The sequence below is a fragment of the Sapajus apella genome, unplaced genomic scaffold (genome assembly GCF_009761245.1).
Source record: "Sapajus apella isolate SASKATOON/1434 unplaced genomic scaffold, GSC_monkey_1.0 scaffold130, whole genome shotgun sequence".
Taxonomy (NCBI): Eukaryota; Metazoa; Chordata; class Mammalia; order Primates; family Cebidae; genus Sapajus; species Sapajus apella.
In genome coordinates this window covers 1,470,343-1,491,661 of record NW_022437070.1, presented here as the reverse complement: position 1 = coordinate 1,491,661, position 21,319 = coordinate 1,470,343, and the positions used below count along the sequence as shown (strand labels likewise).

At 50.1% G+C, this 21,319-nt stretch overlaps 2 protein-coding genes across 3 annotated transcripts in view; one reads left to right on the top strand and one right to left on the bottom strand.

Annotated features, from left to right (window-relative positions):
* Positions 1 to 10,166, bottom strand: part of PPP5D1 (PPP5 tetratricopeptide repeat domain containing 1) — a 74,582-nt gene extending 64,416 nt beyond the window's left edge. Inside the window, exons 1-2 of one of the 2 annotated variants that reach the window (XR_004264116.1) lie at positions 9,901 to 10,166; positions 3,872 to 3,961 (exon numbers count right to left, since the gene is read on the bottom strand). Coding sequence is in view for 1 of the 2 variants with exons in the window: in XM_032262563.1 (XP_032118454.1) it covers positions 9,901 to 9,915 (15 nt within the window). In the remaining variant the exon portion in view is untranslated. The remainder of the gene's footprint in view (positions 1 to 3,871; positions 3,962 to 9,900) is intronic. The other variant, XM_032262563.1, reaches the window with a different exon arrangement.
* Positions 10,167 to 10,248: 82 nt separating this feature from the next.
* On the top strand, positions 10,249 to 20,170 carry CALM3 (calmodulin 3). The gene is made up of 6 exons (XM_032262562.1): positions 10,249 to 10,445; positions 14,839 to 14,869; positions 17,589 to 17,732; positions 17,869 to 17,975; positions 18,233 to 18,368; positions 18,512 to 20,170. Exons 1-6 carry the CDS (start codon positions 10,443 to 10,445, stop codon positions 18,538 to 18,540), a joined length of 450 nt encoding a protein of 149 aa, XP_032118453.1. The 5' UTR covers positions 10,249 to 10,442; the 3' UTR covers positions 18,541 to 20,170.
* The last annotated feature ends 1,149 nt before the right edge of the window (positions 20,171 to 21,319 follow it).

Sequence of the window (21,319 nt, the reverse complement as noted above, 5' to 3'; positions counted from 1 at the left end):
GAAAGAAAGAAAGAAAGAAAGAAAGAAAGAAAGAAAGAAAGAAAGAAGGGAGGGAGGGAGGGAGGGAGGGAGGGAGGGAGGGAAGGAAGGAAGGAAGGAAGGAAGGAAGGAAGGAGAAAGAAAGAAGGAAGGAAGCAAGGAAAGAAAGAAAGAAAGAAAGAAAGAAAGAAAGAAAGAAAGAGAAAGAAAGAAAGAAAGAAAGAAAACCTTAATCAATTTATTTTGCTTATATTTTTCTTTCTAAGTACACACAACAGTGATATTGTATTAGTTAACTGTCATTGCATAACAATACTACCACAAACTCGGCAGCTTAATATATACTTATTTATCATATCACAGTCTCTTTCTGTTGGCCAGGAGGCCCAGCACAACCTAGCAAGGGCCACAGTTGCCCTACTAAGGTCACTGAGGACAAAGGGCCACAGTGTCATACATACTTTATCCCTAGATGCCAAATCTGAGCACAGGAAAGAGCTCAACCCTCATTCAGAACGAGACCTAGGATTTGGACTCCCTAAGTCTCTCTGAATGTAATCCAGTCCCTCCTTTCTCATGCTATGTCTTAGTCTGTTAGGGCTGCCATAACAACATATCTCAGACTGGGTAATTTGTAAACAATAGAAATGTATTGCTTACAGTTCTGGAGGCTGGGAAGTCCAAGATCAAGTTGTATGTAAGTGGACTTGGTGCCTGGTGGGGCCTTCTATGTGTACTTACTCACATGATGGAAAGGGCAAACAGGCTCCCTCAAGCATCTTTTATAAGGGCATTAATCACCTCTGAAACACCCCACCTCCTAATACCATCACATTGCAGGTTAGGTTTTAACATATGAATTTTGGGAAGATACAAACATTCGGATCATAGCACCCTAAGACCCACATTCCTTGGTTAAGTATATCTGAGTTTCCCATTCCCTGACCCCTGCCAATCCCTTTAAGATAACTTTCTTTCAGCAGGGAACAATGGCTGATGCCTGTAATCCCAGAACTTTGGGAGGCTGAGGCAGGTGAATCACCTGAGGTCAGCAGTTCAAGACCAGTCTGGCCAACATGGTGAAACCCTGTCTCTACTAAAAATACAAAACATGAGCCGGATGTGGTGGCGGGCACCTGTAATTCCAGCTACTCTGGAGGCTGAGGCAGGAGAATTGCTTGAACCCTGGAGGCAGAGGTTGTAGTGGACCGAGATTCTGCCACTGCACTCCAACCTGGGCGACACGGCAAGACTCTGTCTCCAAAAAAAAAAAAAAAAAAAAAAGATAACTTTCTTCCATGTTCCATCATCCCCTTCTTCCTTTTGATGAAGTTTAAGATGTACATGGCTATCAGCCACATTTTTCAGCCTTCCTTACAACAAAGGAGTGGCCATAACCAAGATTTAGGCCAACAGAATGTGAGCAGAAGTGATGTTTGCAATGCCTGAGCCATCTCCTATGGCAGAGAATATTCAGTGTTTATCATATGTATTCTCCCTCCCTCTTCAACAAATGCCAAGATATGTTTTGAGCCTCTCTTGCAGTAGGCATGGGCAGAGTTCTGGCCAATAAAATGCAATAAAAAATAACAGGTACTTCCAGGCATGATAGCATGTACCTTTAATTCCAGTTACGCATGAAGCTGAGGCAGGAGAATCACTTGAGCCCAAGAGTTTGAGTCCAGCCTAGGCAACATAATGAGACTTCATCTCAAAAGTAGGGTCATTTCATAATTATAAAATGGTTAATTTGTCAAGAAGATATAACAATCATAAATGTATATGCACCAAGTAAAAGAGCTTCAAAATATATGAAGCAAAATTTGACAAATCTAAAGGGGAAAATATGTAAATCCACAATTAGAGTTAGAGATTTTTAACACGACCCTCTCATTAATTGCTAAAACAAATAAACAGAAAGTCCATAGGGATATACAAGACTTGAATAACAGTGTCAACCAATTTTACCTAATTGATGTCCATAAGATACTCCAAACAACAACCACAATTCTTTCCAACTGTACATACATGCTGGGCCACAAAAGAATCCTCAATAAATTTTAAAGGATTAAAGAGTATCTTATCTGACTAAAATGGAATTGAATTAGAAATCAATAGCAAGATATACAAGAAAACTGGAAATATTTAGAAATTAAGCATATTTATAAATAATCCAGGGTCAAAGAAGAAATCACAATGGAAATTAGAAAAGATTTGGACTCAAAAAAATTTAAAATGCAACATAACAAAAATGTGTAGAATGCGTCTAAAGCAGTACCTAAAGGGAAATTTATAGCTTTAAATGCTTATATATATATAAGACTCTACAATGAATTAGAGTAGTGTAGTGGTTAGAAGCATGCAACCTGAAACCAACTTCTCTGGGTTCAAATTTTGTTTCTGTCACTTAGCTGTGTGATCTTGGACAAATAATTTAAGCTCTCGGTGTCTCAGTTTTCTCATCTTCAGAATGAATATAATAATAGTACTTACCACACAGGGTAAATATGATAATTAAGTTAACTTCTATCTCTTGAGTGGTGTTTGCAATATGAATATAATGTAAACTACATGTGTAATGGTCAGTTTTCTAGTACCCACATTTTAAAAGATAAAATTTATATTCATAATATGTTTTATTTATCCCAATATATTCAAACTATCATATTGTCAACATGTAGCACTAATCCCATTTCAAGTGACTAATGGCTACATGTGGCTAGTGGCTATCAAATTGGATACCAAAGCCCTAAAGTACAGTATTGGGGGACTGAAACAGTTCCTGGCACTTTGGAAATGCTTTCTGTGGTTGTTAAATAAATATCAAGAAAGATTTAAAAATATTTCTGTGAATCAAGAAGATAAAAGACGAAAAACCCTGGGCACATATCCTAGGCATATTACATGAGTGAGAGTTCTGTCCCAAAGGTGATGTGTGCTTAAAAAAGATTTTTTAAAAATCAAACTAAAAAAAGAGAGAGAGAGAGAAAGAGAGTTCTGTCTAGGGAGTGTCCTGAGTCAGCCCAGGCTACTGTAACAAAATACCATAAACTGAATAATTTAATGTTAACAAGCATTTATTTCTCAGAGTTCTGGAGGTTGGAAGTTTGAAATCAGGGTGTCATGAGAGTTGGGTTTTTGGTAAGGGCTCCCTTCCTGGTTTACAGGCAGCTGCCTTCTTGCTCTGTGCTCACATGGTAGAAAGGCAGCAAGCTGCTAAGTGTTTTGGCTCATGTTTGTAATCCCAGCACCTTGGGAGACCAAGCAGGGAGGACTGCTTGATCCCAGGAGTTCAAGACAAGCCTAGGAAACATGATGAGACCCCCATCTCTAAAATAATATTAATAATAATAATAATAATAATAAATTTTAAAAGAAAGAGAGCAAGCTAACTCTTTGGCCTCTCCTTATAAGAGCACACATCCCATTCCTGACCTAATTACCTTCCAAAGTCCCCACCTCCAACAATCATCACATTAGGATTATGGTTTCTGGGGAAAACATTCAGTCCACTACAGGCAATATCTTACAAACTGTAAGTTATAACCCACTAGAGGTTAGTGGAATCAGAAGATCACAATAAGTTTCTTTTCTGAAACATGAAATGGAAAAGAAAATAGCAGAATGCCTGGTACATTGTCAGGGTGAGTTCTGTTTCTAAAACTTTTGTTTCAGAACATGTATATGTGTATATGTGTGTGCATATGTTTATGACCAGGTGTGATGTAAAATGTAGTTTTTGCTGGGAATCTCACTCAAAAAAGTTTTCAAGCCACTGACCAAGGATGTATACGAGAGGAGAATTACTAGGTCTTAGCAAACATACATGTTCAACTTGCCTGTAGAGATTGTCAAATGGCTCTCTGTGGCTGAGACCATGGTATACACTCACCAAATTCTGTTTCCTGTTCCTTCATCAAAGGCGTATGAGAAAATATATTTCTCCATCTGCTTGCAGTGCGATGAGACCACATGACTGGTTCTGGACAAGGAAATATAAGTTGAAGTGGCATATGTCACTTCTAGACTGAGGCAATGAAAATCTCCTAAGAGATTCTCTCATCTCTCTCTTCCCCAACCCTGGCAACATAGAGGCCTTTAAGAGAGATGAAAGAGCTTAGGTTACAGAGTTATCACATGAAGGAGAGCTGCCCTGAAGGGTAGCTGGGATTTACATTGGACTTTGTGTTAATGAGAGATAAACTTTAACTGTGCTGAGATTTTTAGAGTTATTTGTTACTGCACTGTGACTTACTCTATCCTAAATTGTACACTCACTAACATGATTGTATCAATACTCCCATCAGCATTGTATGAGAATTTCCATCTCCCATACTTATTTATTCATTCAGAAAATAGTTATTGGCTGGGCATGGTGGCTCATACCTGCAATCCCAGCACTTTGGGAGGCCAAAGTGGGTGGATAACCTGCAGTCAGGAATTTGAGACCAACCTGGCCAACATGGTGAAATCCCATCTCCACTAACAAAACAAAAATTAGCTGGGCATGGTGGTGGGTGTCTGTAATCTCAGCTACTCAGGAGGCTGAGAGGCAAGAGTATCCCTTGAATCCAGGAGGCTGAGGTTGCAGTGAACCAAGATCGTGCCATTGTACTCCTGCCTGGGAGACAGAGCAAGACTCCATCTCCAAAAAAAAAAAAAAATAGTTATTGATAGCTGGGCATGGTGGCATGCACCTGTAGTCCCAGCTACTCAGGAGGCTGAAGTAGGAGGATCGCTTGCAGTTGAGAGGCAGAGGTTGCAGTGAGCCAAGATTGCACCCCTGCATTCCAGCCTGGGCAACATAGCGAGACACTGGCTCAAAAAAAAATAGTTATTGAGCACTACTAGGTTCCTGGGTCTGTTTTAGGCACTGGAGATACAACAGCAAACCAAGCAGACAGAAAATTGTGACCTCATGGAGTTTATATTTCAATGGAAGAATTAAATTATAAATATAATGAAAAAGAAGATAATATTGTATTTTAGCTGGTGGTCACTGCTATGAAAAACATTAAAGCCATGCAAAGGGAATTGGGAGTGTTGGGTTGCAATTTTCCTTTTTAAATTGTGTTTCTTATTGATATATAACAGATGTACATATTTTCAGGGAGCATGTGGTAACTTAATTCATTTATATAATTTGTAAAGATCAAATCAGGGTAATTAGGATATTCATCACCTTATATATTCATTTTTTCTTTATGCTAAATACATGAATTCTTCTCTTCTAGCTATTTTGAAACGTACAACAGATTACTGCAAACTATACACTCATCTATCAAGCAGCAGATCTTATTTCTTCCATCTTACATGTCTTCCAAATGTGAGGATACATTTGTACCCACTAATCAATCTCTCTTCATTCCCCCTCCACCCAACCCTTCCTGGCTTCTGGTAGGAATCACCTGTCTACTCTTTATCTTCATGAGATCCACTTTTTTAGCACCCACACATGAATAAGACCATACAGCATTTGTCTTTCTGTGCTTGGCTTATTTGCTTAACGTGATGTTGCAAATGTCAGAATGTCATTCTTTTTTATGGCTGAATAATATTCTATTGTTGTATATGTAGCACATTTTCTTTTTTCTTTTGAGATGTAGTCTGTAGTCTCCCTCTGTCACACAGGCTGGAGTGCAGTGGCACGATCTCAGCTCACTGTAACCTCTGCTCAAGCAATTCTTGTGCCTCAACCTCCCAAGTAGCTGGAATTACAGGCAGGAGTCACCACGCCTGGCTAATTTTTGTATTTTTAGTAGAGATGGGGTTTCACCATGTTGTCCAGCCTGGTCTTAAACTGACCTAAAGTGATCCACCTGTCTTGGTCTCCCAAACTGCTAAGATTACAGGCATGAGCCACCACGTCCAGCCATATGCCACATTGTCTTTATCCATTCACTCATTGACGGGCACTCCATATCTTGGTTAGTGTGAATAGTGCTGCAGTAAACATGTGAGTGCAAAGAGAGAGCATTTCCCCAATGTTTTCCTCTGGTAGTTTCATAGTTTCAGATCTTAGATTGGAGTCTTTAATAGATTTTTGTTGAATTCTTGGATACACTGACTTCCTTCCTTTTGGGTATATACATAGCATGGGATTGCTGGGTCATATGGGAGTTCTATTTATAATTTTTTGAGGAACCTCCATACCGTTCTCCAGAGTGGCTATAGGAATTTACATTCCCACCAACAGTATATGAGGGTTCCCCTTTCTCTACATCTTCACCAGCATCCACTTTTTAATAAAAGCCATTTTAATTGGGGCAAGGTGATAGCTCATTGTGGTTTTGATTTGCATTTCTCTGACAATTAGTGATGTTGAGCATTTTTGTATATACCCCTTAGCCATTTGAATGTCTTCTTTTAAGAAATGTCTATTGCGATCCTTTGCCCACTCTATTAGTCAGGGTTCTCTAGAGGGACAGAGCTAATAGGATAGAGGTACATATGAAGGGTAGTGTATTAAGGAGTATTGACTCACATGATCACAAGGTGAAGTCCTGTAATGGCCATCTGCAAGCTGAGGAGGAAGGAAGCCAGTGTGAGTCCCAAAACCTCAAAAGTAGGGAAGCTGGCTGGGTGCGGTGGCTCACGTCTAATCCCAGCACTTTGGGAGGCCAAGGCAGGGGATCACCTGAGGTCAGGAGTTCGAGACCAGCCTGGCCAACATGGTGAAACCCTGCTTCCACTAAAAATACAAAAATTACTGAAGCGTGGTGGCACATGACTGTAATCCCACATACTCAGGAAGCTGAGGCAGGAGAATCCCTTGAACCCGGGAGGCAGAGGTTGTAGTGAGCCAAGATGGTGCCACTGCACTCCAGCCTGGGTGACAGAATGAAACTTCATCTCAGAAAAAAAAAAAAAAAAAGGCCGGGCATGGTGGCTGACACCTATAATTCCAGCACTTTGGGAGGCTGAGGCAGGTGGATCACAAGGTCAGGAGTTCGAGATCAGCCTGGCCAATATGGTGAAACCCCATCTCTACTAAAAATACAAAAATTAGCTGGGCATGGTGACACGTGCCTGTAGTCCCAGCTACTCAGGAGGCTAAAGCAGAAGAATTGCTTGAGCCAGGAGACGGAGGTTGCAAAGAGCCGAGATCGTGCTACTGCACTCCAGCCTGGGTGACAGAACGAGACTCTGTCTCCCTAAAAAAAAAAAAAAAAAAAAAAAAATTAGGGAAGCTGATGGTGCAGCCTTCAGTCTATGGCCAAAGGCCCGAGAGCCCCTGGCAAATCACTGATGTAAGTCCAAGAGTCCAAAAGCTGAAGAACTTGGAGTCTGTTGTTCAAGGGCAGGAAGCGTCCAGCATGAAAGAAAGATGAAGGCTGAAAGACTTAGCGAGTCTGCTCATTCCATTTTCTTGTTCCTGCTTTATTCTAGCCATGCTGGCAGCTGATTAGATGGTGCCCACCCAGAATGAGGGTGGGTCGGCCTCTCCCAGTCCACCGACTCACATGTTAATATCCTTTGGCGACACTCTTACAGACACACTCAGGAACAAGACTTTACATCCTTCAATCCAGTCAAGTTGACACTCAATATTAACTATCATACCCACTTTTTTTTTTTTGATGCTGGAGTTGGGTGGCACAATCTCAGCTCACTACAACCTCTGCCTCCTGGGTTCAAGTGATTCTCCTGCCTCAGCGTCCTGAGTAACTAGGATTACAGGCATGCACCACCATGTCCGGCTAATTTTTGTAGTTTTAGGAGAGATGGGGTTGCACCATGTTGGCCAGGCTAGTCTCGAACTCCTGACCACCAAGTGATCCACCCGCCGTGGCCTCCCAAAGTGCTGGGATTACAGATGTGATCCACTGTGCCCGACCCACACCCACTTTTTAATCAGAATTTTTTTTGTTAATCAGATTTTTTTTCTTTTTGAGTTGTTTGAGCTCCTTATATATTCTGGTTATTAATCCCGTCAGATGGGATAGTTTGCAGATATTTTCTTCCATTCTGTGGATTGCCTCTTCACTTTGTTTATTGTTCCCTTCACTTTGCAGGAGCTTTTTGGCTTGATGTAATGCCATTTGTCTATTTTCACTTTGCTGTCTGTGCTTTTGAAATCTTACACGAAAAAATATTTGCCCAGACTAATGTCCTGGGGCAATTCCTCAGTGATTTCTCCTGGTAATCTCATAGTTTCAGGTCTTAGATTTTTTTTTTTTTTTTTTTTTTTTTTTTTTTTTTGAGATGGAGTCTTGATCTGTCGCCAGACTGGAGTGCAATGGCGCGGTTTCGCCTCACTGCAACCTCCACCTCCCTGGTTCGAGCAATTCTCCTGCCTCAGCTTCCCGAGTAGCTGGGATTGTTACAGATGTCTGCCACCACGCCTGGCTGATTTTTTGTATTTTTAGTAGAGACAGGGTTTTACTGTTGGTCAGGTTGGTCTCTAACTCCCGACCTCGTAATCTGCCTGCCTCGACCTCCCAAAGTGCTAGGGTTGCAGACGTGAGCCATTGCGCCCGTCCTCAGTTCTTAGATTTAAGTCTTTAATAGATTTTTGTTTAATCTGTGTGTGTGTGTGTGTGTGTGTGTGTGTGTAACGGATTCTCCCTCTGTTGCCCAGGCTGGAGTGCAGTGGAGTGTCCTTGGCTCACTGCAACTTCCACCTCCGGGATTCGAGCAACCCTCCAGGCTCAGCCTCCCCAGTGGCTGAGACTACAGATACACGCCATCACACGCAGCTAATTTTTGTATTTTTAGTAGAGATGGGGTTTCATCATATTGGCCAGACTGATTTCGAACTCCTGACCTAAGGTGATCCACCCACCTCGGCCTCCCAAAGTTACAGGCATGAGCCGCTGCGCCCAGTCCTAATTTCGGTATTTTTAGTAGAGACTGGTTTCGCCATGTTGACCAGGCTGGTCTCGAATTCCCGACCTCAAGCAATCCCACCTCAGCCTCACAAAGTGTTAGGATTACAGGCATAAGCCACCGCGCCTGGCATCTTACTCCATCTTCTTTACCTCTCCCCTGTGTCAGTTTTATTTTTCTCTTCTCTAGACACTTTCTTCCTCAAGATAGGAGTCAGAGTGGGGAAATGACCATAGTCAGAACCTATGGGAAGCACCCACCCAAAAGGAAAAGGCTTCTTGTGCCCAGGCTGCAGATCCAAAAACCCAGGAAAGGACTCTCATTGGCTCAGTCTACATTCCAGGTGGAGCATGATGATTGGTCCAGCCTGATTCGTTTGCCTATCTCTCACTAATCACCATGGTGAGGAAGGGGCACCAGAAGACGGTCAGCTCCTATCCTAAACAGGGGATAGGGTGAGGGCGATCACTCTCTGAGTTCCAGTAAACAAAGTTTCAGTTAATCGTCACATCAACTCTTTCTCCTCCTATGGCTGGAAGAGTAGAATACGGAAAGAGGTCGTCCGTCTAGATGTCAAGAGAATGGTTGGGGAGTATAGTCTCTCCAGACCAGTCAAGCTCAGGTCCCTGCATACAGCAGGCGTCCATTTAATGCTTACAGAATGAATGAATGAATACCCTTTTCCCAGAGGCTATCCTGGAACCGTCCTAATTTCACACACCATGAACGGATTAAGAATGAAGCGGTGCCAGGGGTCCCGCCCACCAGTTGAGTGCGCCTTAGGACGCCGAGACTAGACCGGGGAGGGCGGAACCTCTGGGCGTTAGGTGAGACCCCGCCACCTCGACGGGCCCAGTCAGGGGCGGGGCTTCAAAACTCCCAGCGTTTGGATTAAACCATCTTCCAGCCGTTAAAGAGGAGAGCCGAGAAAGCCTTTCTGCACCTGTCGCCAACCTTTTTACCACTTCCCAGCAACAGAAACGATGTATTTGCTTCACCGCCACGCCGTTTCCCCATTCGCCTCATTACCCCTCAAAGCCCCACGCGGCCACAGAGTCCAGACTTCCCCACCACCACCTCGCAGTGGCTCACCCCAGTTTGACGCATTGCAGGGAAGGCCGGACCAATGGGCGCCGCGCTCTCATTTCCGCCACGGGATGGTCCCAATAGCGACGCGGCTCACAGAGAGACGCATTACGCATCGCCGAGCAGTGCCCCTCCGCCGGGGAGGAAAGTGAGGTGGAACCGGGAGGCGGGGCACGCGGCGAGGGAAAGTAGTCCGACGGCGGGAGCGAGCGCGCGCGCGCCCGGCTGCAAATCCCGGCCCTGTGTGGGGCGGGGACGAGAGATCCGCGGGCCCGCCGGCGCGGAGCGGGGCGCGGAGGGATCCGTGGGAGCCGCAGTGCGGCGGCACGCGGGCCGGGCGGGGCGGGGCGGGGCGGGCCGAGTGAGGCGGGGCGCGCGCGGCGGCCGTTGAGGGACCGTTGGGGCGGGCGGCGGCGGCGGCTGCGGCGGCGCGCGTTGCGGGCAGTGAGTGTGGAGGCGCGGACGCGCGTCGGAGCTGGAACTGCTGCAGCTGCTGCCGCCGCCGGAGGAACCTTGATCCCCGTGCTCCGGACACCCCGGGCCTCGCCATGGTGAGTGAGGCTGGGGGGCCGCCGAGGCTGCGAGCTCTGAGGCGGGCTTGGCGCGGCAGGACCCCTGAGGGGGCGACGGAGCCCAGAGTGGGGGGCGGCCGGGCCGGCGAGAGCCTCGGCACCCCTTTCTAGCCCCGTTGTCTGGGCCGTTGAACCCCGAACGGGACGTCTGGATCCCCAAAGGTTTCCAGAAGCGACTTTAGCACCATATGGGATATTTAAGTCCCCACATGGGTGTCTGAGCCCCCAAAGGGGATATTTGAACCCCGAATGGAGGATCAGAACCCTCAAAGGGAACCCCTCAAAAGGATTTTGGACCCTGGATGGGGCGATAGGTCTCAGAATGAAGGTGTTTGGACCCCAGGGGACGGAATAAGAAAGATGGGCTAGGGAGGGGAGCTGTTTAGGCCCGGATGGAGGCGTTTGGTCCTGAGAGGATGCGGGGAACCGGGGACGAAGGGAGGCTGGGCTGCCCCTGGATGGGGTGGCGGAGAGTAGCTGGGCCTGGGCGGGGAGGGGCGGCCCCTGGGCTCCTGGGAGGCAAAGGAGAGGGTCAGGGATGGGCGGTCACTTCTACAGATGAGACTCCCGAGGGTGGGGGAGGGTGGTCTCCAAAGCCCAGCACTGCAGAGGAGGAGGAGGGTGAGGTGCAAGTTTACAGGAGGAAGACCCTGGGGTGGGTGGCAGCAGAGGTTAGAAGATGCTCTTGAAGGCTTCCGGGACGGAGAAGGATCGGGGTCGTGGAGGTGGTGAAAAGGGATAGTGAGAGCGGGGCTTGCCAGTGGTCGGGGCCAGGGACCCTTGGGGTAAATTTGGAGGTAGCTAGGAAAGGTTCCGAGGTTACTCGTGGGTTAAGACTGTTGGACTAGAAAGGATTTTTTTAACGGGCTAGGAGTGTTGTGTTTGGGTCCACGAGAAGATGGGTTTCCAAGGTGAGGGGTTGGGGAGGACTTGGGGTTGAGTGGCTGGGAGGTGAAGTGGAAGGAGAAAATGAATGGCAGCGAGGGTGGGCCTAGGTTTGGGGGTGGGTGTGGGTAACACCCTGCCAGTCTCCAGGGACAGGCCAGGACAAAGACGGCTCAGTGCGGATTGGGAGTGGGCTGCAGGGACCGGAGGAAGCTATCCCCCTTCCCCAGGAAGAACCCGGCTGGGTGGAAGGCACTGGGCAGTAGGAGCAGGTGGGCGGAGCTGTTCAGGCCCCTATTGCGCACTGAAGCCTCATGAAATGGGGATGGGAGATCAAAGTTTGGGGTGCCTCAAATAAGCCAGCTTTTTCAAGCCTAGAAGCCTCACCCCCTCGCTGTCCGTTTCAGGCCAAGAGCGCTGCCTTTTCCCAACAGGAGCGCCGGTTTTCTCATGATCCCCAGCCCCACACACCATGCTGCACCTCCTCACTTGTGCCAAATGACAGTGCAGTACAGTGTGGCGTCAGTGACAATCAGATGCCTATTCCTGTGCCCTCGGGGTGGGGGCTGCAGAGCTTGATCAGAGATTGCCTCTGGGGGGACCCCTTGATCGGCCCAAGGGCCACTTGTTCCATTCAGGACCCTCACTGAGTGCGTCTGTTAATTCACAGCTAGGGCTTTGAGAGAAAACCAGCAGACTAGTTCTTTCCTACTCCCTGCCACCCACAACACCCACCGCCCCCCCAGGCTGAGCCTGGGAACCAACCGTGCACAGCCATCCTCCCTGGCAAGGCTGGGGAGAACAGGCAGCCGCTGCCGTGTATCAGATCTCATACTTGCTGACACAGACCTGATGGCTCCTCTTGCCGCTACCCCATTTTCCCCCAGCAGAACCTGGCTAAAGGGGCCCTGAAGCGCTAGCGGGCTGACTACACCCAGAATAGGACGAGAGCTTTGGCCAGGACTACTTTCTCTTTCCCTTTGTAATCAGCAAGGTAGAGGTGGGACAAGTCACTGTTAACTGGCCTTGGACTTTGGCCTGAGCTCTGTGGCTCCTCCTTGGCCCCGGTGAGGGGCCCTGGCCTTGGTTTCTGATCTCATCTAACACTGCTCTCTGGCATTGGCTGGGGGCTGGGGCAAGGCAGAGAAATCATACCCTCTTCCCTCCCCCACCTCATGCTTTTTTTTTTTCTTGTCAGCCCCTTGCTGGAGCCTAAGATGAGGGATAAGGAAGCAGGAGACCGTCTGAGTTATTTTGGAAACAGTTTTTGTTGAAAGCTTAGTCTTCAGGTCTGGAAAGGGAAGAAACATTGGGCAAGGATCAATGATCTCTTCTTAGGTGATTGGTTTTCTGGGCAGCAACCTTGCTTGAGATCTGTAGCTCGGAGCTGGGACCTTCCCTGCTTGAAGCAGGGAAGTGGGTCTCCTACATGGGAGGGAGAGTGTGTGACAGGCCCTCCATGCAGAGCCACGCCTATTTGCAGCAACCCAGTGACAGAACTGAACATGGCAGTGCCTCATCTGCAGCTTCCAGCTTTTTGGGGACTGGCAAACGCTGGCCTTCAGAGCCGCTCAGGGCAGTCTGCAGCCTGTCAGCCTCCTCGCCCCCACCCCCAGCCCCTTACAGTGCTGCCCAGAGGTCAGGAGAGCTGGACTTCTTGCAGGGCGGAGCAGTGGGGTGGGAAGGCCCTGATCAGGCTCGCTTTTTCCATTCTAGGCCAGGGGAAAGAATGAAAAGCAGATGGGATGGCAGCCGCCTCCCCACACTGCTGCCTTCCTCTCTGTTCCTCCCCTGCCCCTCCCCAGGCATTGCCTGGCCTCAGTAACCAGAAGCCCATCCTCCCTTCTCACTTTCCCCAAGCCTCTTCCTCAGGTGTCAGGACCTAAGGGATGGCCCCAGGCTGCTTTGCCCCTGATGGGAGGTGGGGGGCAGGTGGAGCAAGGGGCTCATGGGCCTGGGGCAGCCAGGTTGGCGTTTAAGAGCCCAACCACGCTGTCTTTTTTTAAAGGCAATGCAGAAGAATCTTCATTTGGCCTCCTCACCTCCCCTTTAGACTTTGGACTTTCCCAGAATGTGCATGTGTGCCGTTTTCCTTCTCTACCTTCCTCTTTCCCCCTCTCTCAGCCCTCTCCCCTCTGCGATCAACACTTTGATTACCCCTCCCTTTCTGCCTATTTGGGGCTTGGCCTCAAGTTCCTCTTCCTTTAGTTTTTGTTTTTGGAGTTTTTTTCTAACTTTTTTAGATCAGTGATTGTTAATATTTGGGACAGAGGTGGGGGTGGGGGAGGCAGCGGTGGTTTGTTCTTAGCCTCTGGAACCTCTCCGCAGAATACTGCAAATTCACATAATAGTTTGCTTCCGTTTCTGAGGCTCTCAGACTCAAGACTAAAACCTGCTGTGGTCTTGGAGCCCCTTTCCCTTACTGGGAAAGGAAGACCCACCGTGGTCCCGGGATAAGAGTGCCTTTTTCACAGCATCAACAAAAAGCAGGGAAAATTTGTCTTTTGGCTGTTAAAGCTAAATGTTGGGATTGATCCTCCCCCACCCCATGGTCTAGCTCCTGCCCCATAGGATCGCTATGCCTGGCTGATGCCCAGCACACCAGTGCAGGAGAAGCCAGTCCCTGCATCTCCTCCCCACCCCTAAACCCCGCATACAGCAAGGGCTGCCTGGCACCGACTGGCCGGTCCCCAGAGTGGCCAAGCCAGAAAGGGTTAAGAACTGCAGTGCAAGCCGACTTCAGTCATCTGCTGCTGCTGCCCGCTGCAGTCCTCTCCCTGATGTTTGTCCCTCCTGCCCAAAAGAAACAGAACCGAATGATGCCCTGTGCCCCTACTGTGCACAGGGGGGTGGAGCGGCTACCTCCAGCCTGACCAGGGTTCTTCCAGGCGCTCAAGCAACTTAGGGCTGCCAGTTAGGAGAATTTTTGCCACCTGGATCAACTCTGCCTGAGCCAAGCGCCTCCAAATAGGTGACACAGAAACTAGCCGAGATAGCCCCTGACATCATCCCTCTGCCCTACCCAAGGACTGGCCTGCTTCAGTTTGGAGCCTTCTAGAGCTTCTTGATGAGGCCTCCAGGGCAACCACTCCCTTCACTCAGCCTCTGGGGCTCCCACTGGTGAGATATAAACCTGTGCCATGCCAGTGCTGCTGGTTTGGGGCTGGGGCAGGCATTTCACCTGCCCCTGTGGCTCCCACATGCTGAGTTGAGATTGGAAGCCCATGGGTCTGGGAAGCTTCACTGGGCCCTGCATCCAGCAGGCCTGAGTGTCCAGCCCACCCTGGAACCCAGCTTTCTGAATCACCAGACTTTATCATCAGGCCCTGGTTCTGCCTCAGACCCTGACTCTGGCGTGCTCCTCCCTGGCTGGGCAGGAATGCCATGTGGAACTGGCCTTACCAGGGCCTGGGGCCTGGGCTAAGTGAGGAAGATGCATCCTTGCTGTCCAGCCTGGTGACTGACTTTCCCCTTCTTGCTTTTCCAGGCTGACCAGCTGACTGAGGAGCAGATCGCAGGTGAGTGTTACCCTGTCCCCCTCATCTTTGCTCAGGAAAGCCTCCACATCCCCAGCCAAATCTTGGCCACTGAGGAGTGACATCTGATAGGTGAACCTGTGTATCCCTTGTGTCACCTAACACTATGCCTTGTGCCTAGAATGCTGATAAATGTGTGTAAGAGCACACCAGTGCCCTGATGACACCAAGCCCCATGGCCCTGAGACAGGCCTTTACCAAACACCAAAGGCTGTCTTCCTCTCCTGGGCCTGGGTCGTCTAGGGGCTTGATATTGGTGGCTACAGGACGAACCCAGCTCTCTCTCTCAGCTTCAGCTAGATTGGCTTAGAAGGTGAGCTCCCTGCCTCCCTGTGGGCCTGCGGAGCTCCTGTCCCACTTTAGGAGCCGCCCAGGAGCTGGCTCGTCACTCCCACCTCTTCACTTGCCTGCGCTTTGCACTTCCTTTCGCATGTGCCGGCGCCTGCCTGTTCTGCTGGTGGAAATGCCTCCCCAGCACTTTGCATGGGCAGATCCTTCTCATCCCTTAGCTCAGATGTCCCCTTGGAGAGGCCCTCCCTGACCCCCATCTCAAGTACACAGCCTTCCTTTACTCTCTTTCACATCAGTTTATTTTCTTTCTTTTCTTTTTTTTTTTTTTTTTTTTTTTTTGAGACGGAGTTTCGCTCTTGTTACCCAGGCTGGAGTGCAATGGCGCGATCTTGGCTCACCGCAACCTCCGTCTCCTGGGTTCAGGCAATTCTCCTGCCTCAGCCTCCTGAGTAGCTGGGATTACAGGCACGCGCCACCATGCCCAGCTGATTTTTTGTATTTTTAGTAGAGACGGGGTTTCACCATGTTGACCAGGATGGTCTTGATCTCTTGACCTCGTGATCCACCCGCCTCGGCCTCCCAAAGTGCTGGGATTACAGGCTTGAGCCACTGCGCCCGGCTATTTTCTTTATTTTCTGAGCGGAAGGCTTTCTTGAGATCTGTAGCTCAGAGCTGGGACCTTCCCTTGAGCAAGCAGGGAAGTGGGTCACTCGCACTTCTGCTGTCAGAAATTGTTTTCTTATGCCTTCACCTGTTGTATCTCCTGTCACTAGATGTGAGTTCCATGGGTTTGGGACTTGGTTTTGTTGGTCCCTGCTATAGCCTAGAGTGCCTAGAACATAGGCTAAACAAATAAACGATCATCTCTTTCAGCAAGCTAGAAGAAATCCCTGGATCCCATCTAATTCATTTTTCTAGCCTTTCCAAAACCCCAGAAGGGTCAGCTACAGGAACTATTATGTAATCACGTATCTGTGCTCACCCCCCGCAAACTGAGCTGCCCGAGACAAAGAGCAACTTTTGGTTTATTTTCATAGCCAGGGGCCAGCACACAGTAGAGCAGAGGAGCAATCCAGAGAATGGGCCTCTGCTCCCCACCAGCTACTCAGTCCCCAGCTTTGCTGTCAGGTTCAGCCAGCTATGTGACAAGTACTGAAGGCCCAGCTTCAGTGGGAGGAGGCAGGAATGGACTTGCCTTCTCTCCTTTCTCCCCCCAACCCCCAACACAGAGTCACCTTTGCACCTTCAAAATTTTGTCCCCAGGTGGCTATGGAGACCCCCAAGAAAAGCCAGAGGATGGCCTGGTTTAGTGATAATGAGCTCAGGGTGCCCACATGACCCACTCCCTTCCCTCTCCAAGAACAACAAGGCCTCAGCCCAGAGAGGTGCCAGCCTCCCCAAAGAGACTCTTGCCATATCCTTAGGGCCCAGAGGCTCAGGGCCACAGCTGCCCAGCTGTGCATGTCCCTCCCAATGCACCTGCCACCCAGCTCCCAACTCTCTGGCCTTGTGCATAAACATAAACAGTCTGCTTTTCACCCTGTCCCCATTAGCAAACTGCCCACTGCCTCACCCCAGCCCACGCCCTCTGGGAATAGGCTGCTAGGCATCTGTTCTTTGAGGGCTTGGGGGTAGGGGAGCACCAGGTGCCAAAATGGGCCCGGTGGGAGGGCAAGAGCCATGTGCTTCTCTCCCTGCTCCTGATGCGGCCCCAGCTGTGGCCTTCCCACTCAGCACTGCTAGCTCCTCATCCTCCTGGCTTGGCAGCCGTCCCCTCGCCTTCCATCCCCCCACCCACCCCACGCACCGTCCGTCAGCCATGTTCTGCTGCCGACCACCCCCACGCTTAGCACAGTGGCTCAGCTCCTCTGGAAGCCGGTAGCACCCACGGCAGGGAAGAAGGCTGGCAGCACCAGGCAAAAGGGAGTGGATGCCTGCATTTCCTCTTCAGGCCAGCCAGGGGCATTCTGTAGCCTCCCCCTCCTCATCCCAGCCAACTGACCTTGGCTAACACACTCAGATGAAGAGTCCTTTCAGCTCTCATTCACTCCATGACTTTGGTCCCTTTCATCATTTAAGGGAGAAGCCAAAGCCAGAGACCAAACAGAAATGTAGAATAATCTAAGGACAGCTGTCAGCCATTTGTCCCTACTGTCTTCACTGGCTGGTGAGAGAAATAGCTTTACCTGCCACGGTGTAGATGTTCAATAACTGTTGAATGAAGGTTGGAAGGGCTCTGCCCTGAGCACTGAGGAGAAAGAGCTGGTTGCGTGGGACTTGAAGTCTGTCTCAGTTTCTTTAGGTGAGACTGATGCCCTTGGTCTTCCACCAAGGAAGGAGTCCAGCATCCATAGGTAAGGATTCTCCTGTGGGCCTTGTGACCTCTGACTCCTTCCCCTTCTTCCCCCAGAGTTCAAGGAGGCCTTCTCCCTCTTTGACAAGGATGGAGATGGCACTATCACCACCAAGGAGTTGGGGACTGTGATGAGATCCCTGGGGCAGAACCCCACTGAAGCAGAGCTGCAGGACATGATCAATGAGGTGGACGCAGATGGTGAGCCCCACAGAGCGCTGGGCAGCCCTGCTCCTGGTCACCCCAAGTGACTGCAGGGAGCCTCCCTCAGGGCTATGGATGAGTCTGTATCTGTCAGGGCCCAGGGTGATTCCCCCATCCTTTCCCCACCTTCCAGGGAACGGGACCATTGACTTCCCAGAGTTCCTGACCATGATGGCCAGAAAGATGAAGGACACAGACAGTGAGGAGGAGATCCGAGAGGCGTTCCGTGTCTTTGACAAGGTAAGCAGCCCTCTCCAGGGACAGTTCTGAGACTGACGCCAGCCTTCAGGCAGGCAGACGGAAATGGAGCCACAGAGCTACCACTTCCAGGAGACCCAGGTCCCGGTGCCAGCCTCGCTGCCAACCTGCTCTGCCACCTCAGGCAGCCTCCCTCACTGTGCTCACTGCTGAGGGATGGTGATGACAGCCACCCCTCTCACTGCCTCTCTCCCTGCTGGGAGAAGTGCCTAGTGAAAGCCTTTATCCCCAACCTCCAGGATGGGAATGGCTACATCAGCGCTGCAGAGCTTCGTCATGTAATGACGAACCTGGGGGAGAAGCTGACCGATGAGGAGGTGGATGAGATGATTAGAGAGGCTGATATCGATGGAGATGGCCAGGTCAATTATGAAGGTGAGTCAAGATCAGGCTTGATCTCCAGGACAAGAAGAGAATTGAAGCTTCAGGAACAAGCCCCCAGATCCCTCATGTTGGGGAGGGCCAGTCACCACTCAGCCTGCCCACCTGACCTCCTCTTTCTCTGCTTCACTCCGCAGAGTTTGTACAGATGATGACTGCAAAGTGAAGGCCCCCTGGGCAGCTGGCGATGCCCATTCTCTTGATCTCTCTCTTCTCGCGCGCGCACTCTCTCTTCAACACTCCCCTGCGTACCCCGGTTCTAGCAAACACCAATTGATTGACTGAGAATCTGATAAAGCAACAAAAGATTTGTCCCAAGCTGCATGATTGCTCTTTCTCCTTCTTCCCTGAGTCTCCCTCCATGCCCTCTCATCTCTTCCTTTTGCCCTTGCCTCTTCCATCCATGTCTTCCAAAGCCTGATGCATTCATAAGATGAAGCCCTCCTCAGTTCCCCTTGGGGAGCCTCTGCCCTCCTCCAGCCCGGGTGGCTCTCATCCATTTTGGTTTGTTTCCTCCTGTTTGTCATCTTATTTTGGGTGCTGGGGTGGCTGCCAGCCCTGTCCTGGGACCTGCTGGGAGGGACAAGAGACCCTCCCCCAGGCAGAAGAGCATGCCCTTTGCTGTTGCATGCACCCAGCCCTGTGACTCTGTGTGCAGATCCCAGCAGCCTGTTGGGGCAGGGGTGCCAAGAGAGGCATTCCAGATGGACTTGAGGGGGCGTTGAGGAATTGTGGCATTGACTGGATGTGGCCCAGGAGGGGGTCGAGGGGGCCGACTCACAGAAGGGGACTGACAGTGGGCAACACTCACATCCCGCTGGCTGCTGTTTTGAAACCATCCAATTGGCTTTCTGAGGTTTGGCTGGGTGGGGACTGCTCATTTGGCCACTCTGCAAATTGGACTTGCCCGCGTTCCTGAAGCGCTCGCGAGCTGTTCTGTAAATACTTGGTGCTAACATCCCATGCCGCTCCCTCCTCACTAGCACCCACCACCCTGAGGGCCCATCCTAGGAATGGGTGTGGGGATGGTCGCTTTGTAATGTGCTGGTTCTTTTTTTCTTTTCTTTCCCCTCTACGGCCCTTAAAACTTTCATTTTGTCCAAAACCATGCCGGGCTAGCTAAAGGGTGGGGAGAGAGAAGATGGAGATGGGCCCCACCACACTTTCAAGAGAACGCACCTGCAATAAAACAGTCTTGTCGGCCAGCTGCCCAGGGGACGGCAGCGACGGCAGCCTCTGCTTCCTGGTCCGCCAGCACCTCCCACTTCTCCGTGGTGACTTGGTGCCGCTTCCTCACATCTGTGCTCTGTGCCCTCCTCTCCCCTGCCTCTCCCCTCGCCCACCTGCCTGCCCCCATACTCTGCAGCGGAGAGCATGATCCGTGCCCTTGCTTCTGACTTTCGCCTCTGGGACAAGTAAGTCAATGTGGGCAGTTCAGTCGTCTGGGTTTTTTTCCTTTTTCTGTTCATTTCATCTGGCTCCCACCACCACCTAACCCCCCTCCCCACTTTCCCCTCACTGCCCAGGTCGATCAAGTGGCTTTTCCTGGGACCTGCCCAGCTTTGAGAATCTCTTCTCATCCACCCTCTGGCACCCAGCCTCTGAGGGAGGGAGGGACAGGGCATAGTGGGAGACCCAGCCAAGAGCTGAGGGTAAGGGCAGGTAGGCGTGAGGCTGTGGACATTTTTGGAATGTTTTGGTTTTGTTTTTTTTAAACCGGGCAATATTGTGTTCAGTTCAAGCTGTGAAGAAAAATATATATCAATGTTTTCCAATAAAATACAGTGACTACCTGACTTGGCTCCTCCCATCCTGTCTCAGTTTCTGGCCCTGCCCCCCTCCCCCCACCCCTGCACAGACTCCTTTGGCTCAGATGTGGAAGAGCCCCTCCTCCAAGCTGGCTCTAAAGCTGTGTCCAGTCAGTGCAGCCCAGTGGGCGCCTCAGAATCACAGTTCTGATCCCAACTAGACCTCAAGGTCGCCAAGGGCAGGATCCTGCCGTAGAGATAGTCGCGCAAATGGACTGTAAGGACAGGACTGAGAAGGCTCTAGGACCGAGAAGGCTCTGTCCGAGGCAGGCCCATCGTGCCACAGGAGCCCATAGAGAAGGGGTCAGGTAGCAGGACTGAGCTGAGACCTGAAAGATGGGCTGTCCCCCAGCTGGGTAGGGGAAGGAAGGGCATTCCAGTTGGAGGGGATGGCCTGTATGGAAGACCTGAGGCAAGAGGAGCCCAGACACTGAGGAACCAAAGGAAATCCAGCAAGGCTGGGCAACAGCCCCGAGCAGCATGGGGCCCAGCTGGATGAAGAGAGGAAGGCAGGGGCGGGCCCTGCAGTGGCTGAGCCTCTCAGTGCTTGGGGAGAGGGGTGGCATTCACTGTTTTAGTCTCACAGGCAGCCAAAACATGCCAAGTTTGGATCTGCAGTGGTGAGAAAGGCACAGTCCTGAGCTCACAAGGCGGGCATGGGACTCTGGCCTTGAAGATTTGAAACAAAAGCCCAAAACAATTGCAAACCACACAAGGCAGAGTATTAACCACTGTGTGGTCACAGCCAAATTACAAACCACAGAAAGCTCAACTTCCTCATGACAAGTGGGGATGTAAAGAAGAAAGGCCTCCTTAACCGGGCCGAGTAACATGCCTGTAATCCCCGTACTTGGGAGGCTGAGGCAGGAGGATTGCTTGATCCCAAGAGTTTGAGACTAGTCTGGGCAACACAGCAAGACCCTCCCAGTCCAGTGGGGCTATAGTGGAGGGATAGGTCGGAATTCTCAGCGGCTTTTCATATTCTCCGTCGGAGGAATGGGGAATGAGAGATTAATAAGCATCGTCTTTAACTTCTGGGCTTCTCACACAACCATACGAGCTGGGCAAGGGTGGAGCAGAGACAGAAGTCAGTGAAATAAAGAGGTCCTTCCACTCATCTCCACTTAGCCTCAGAGG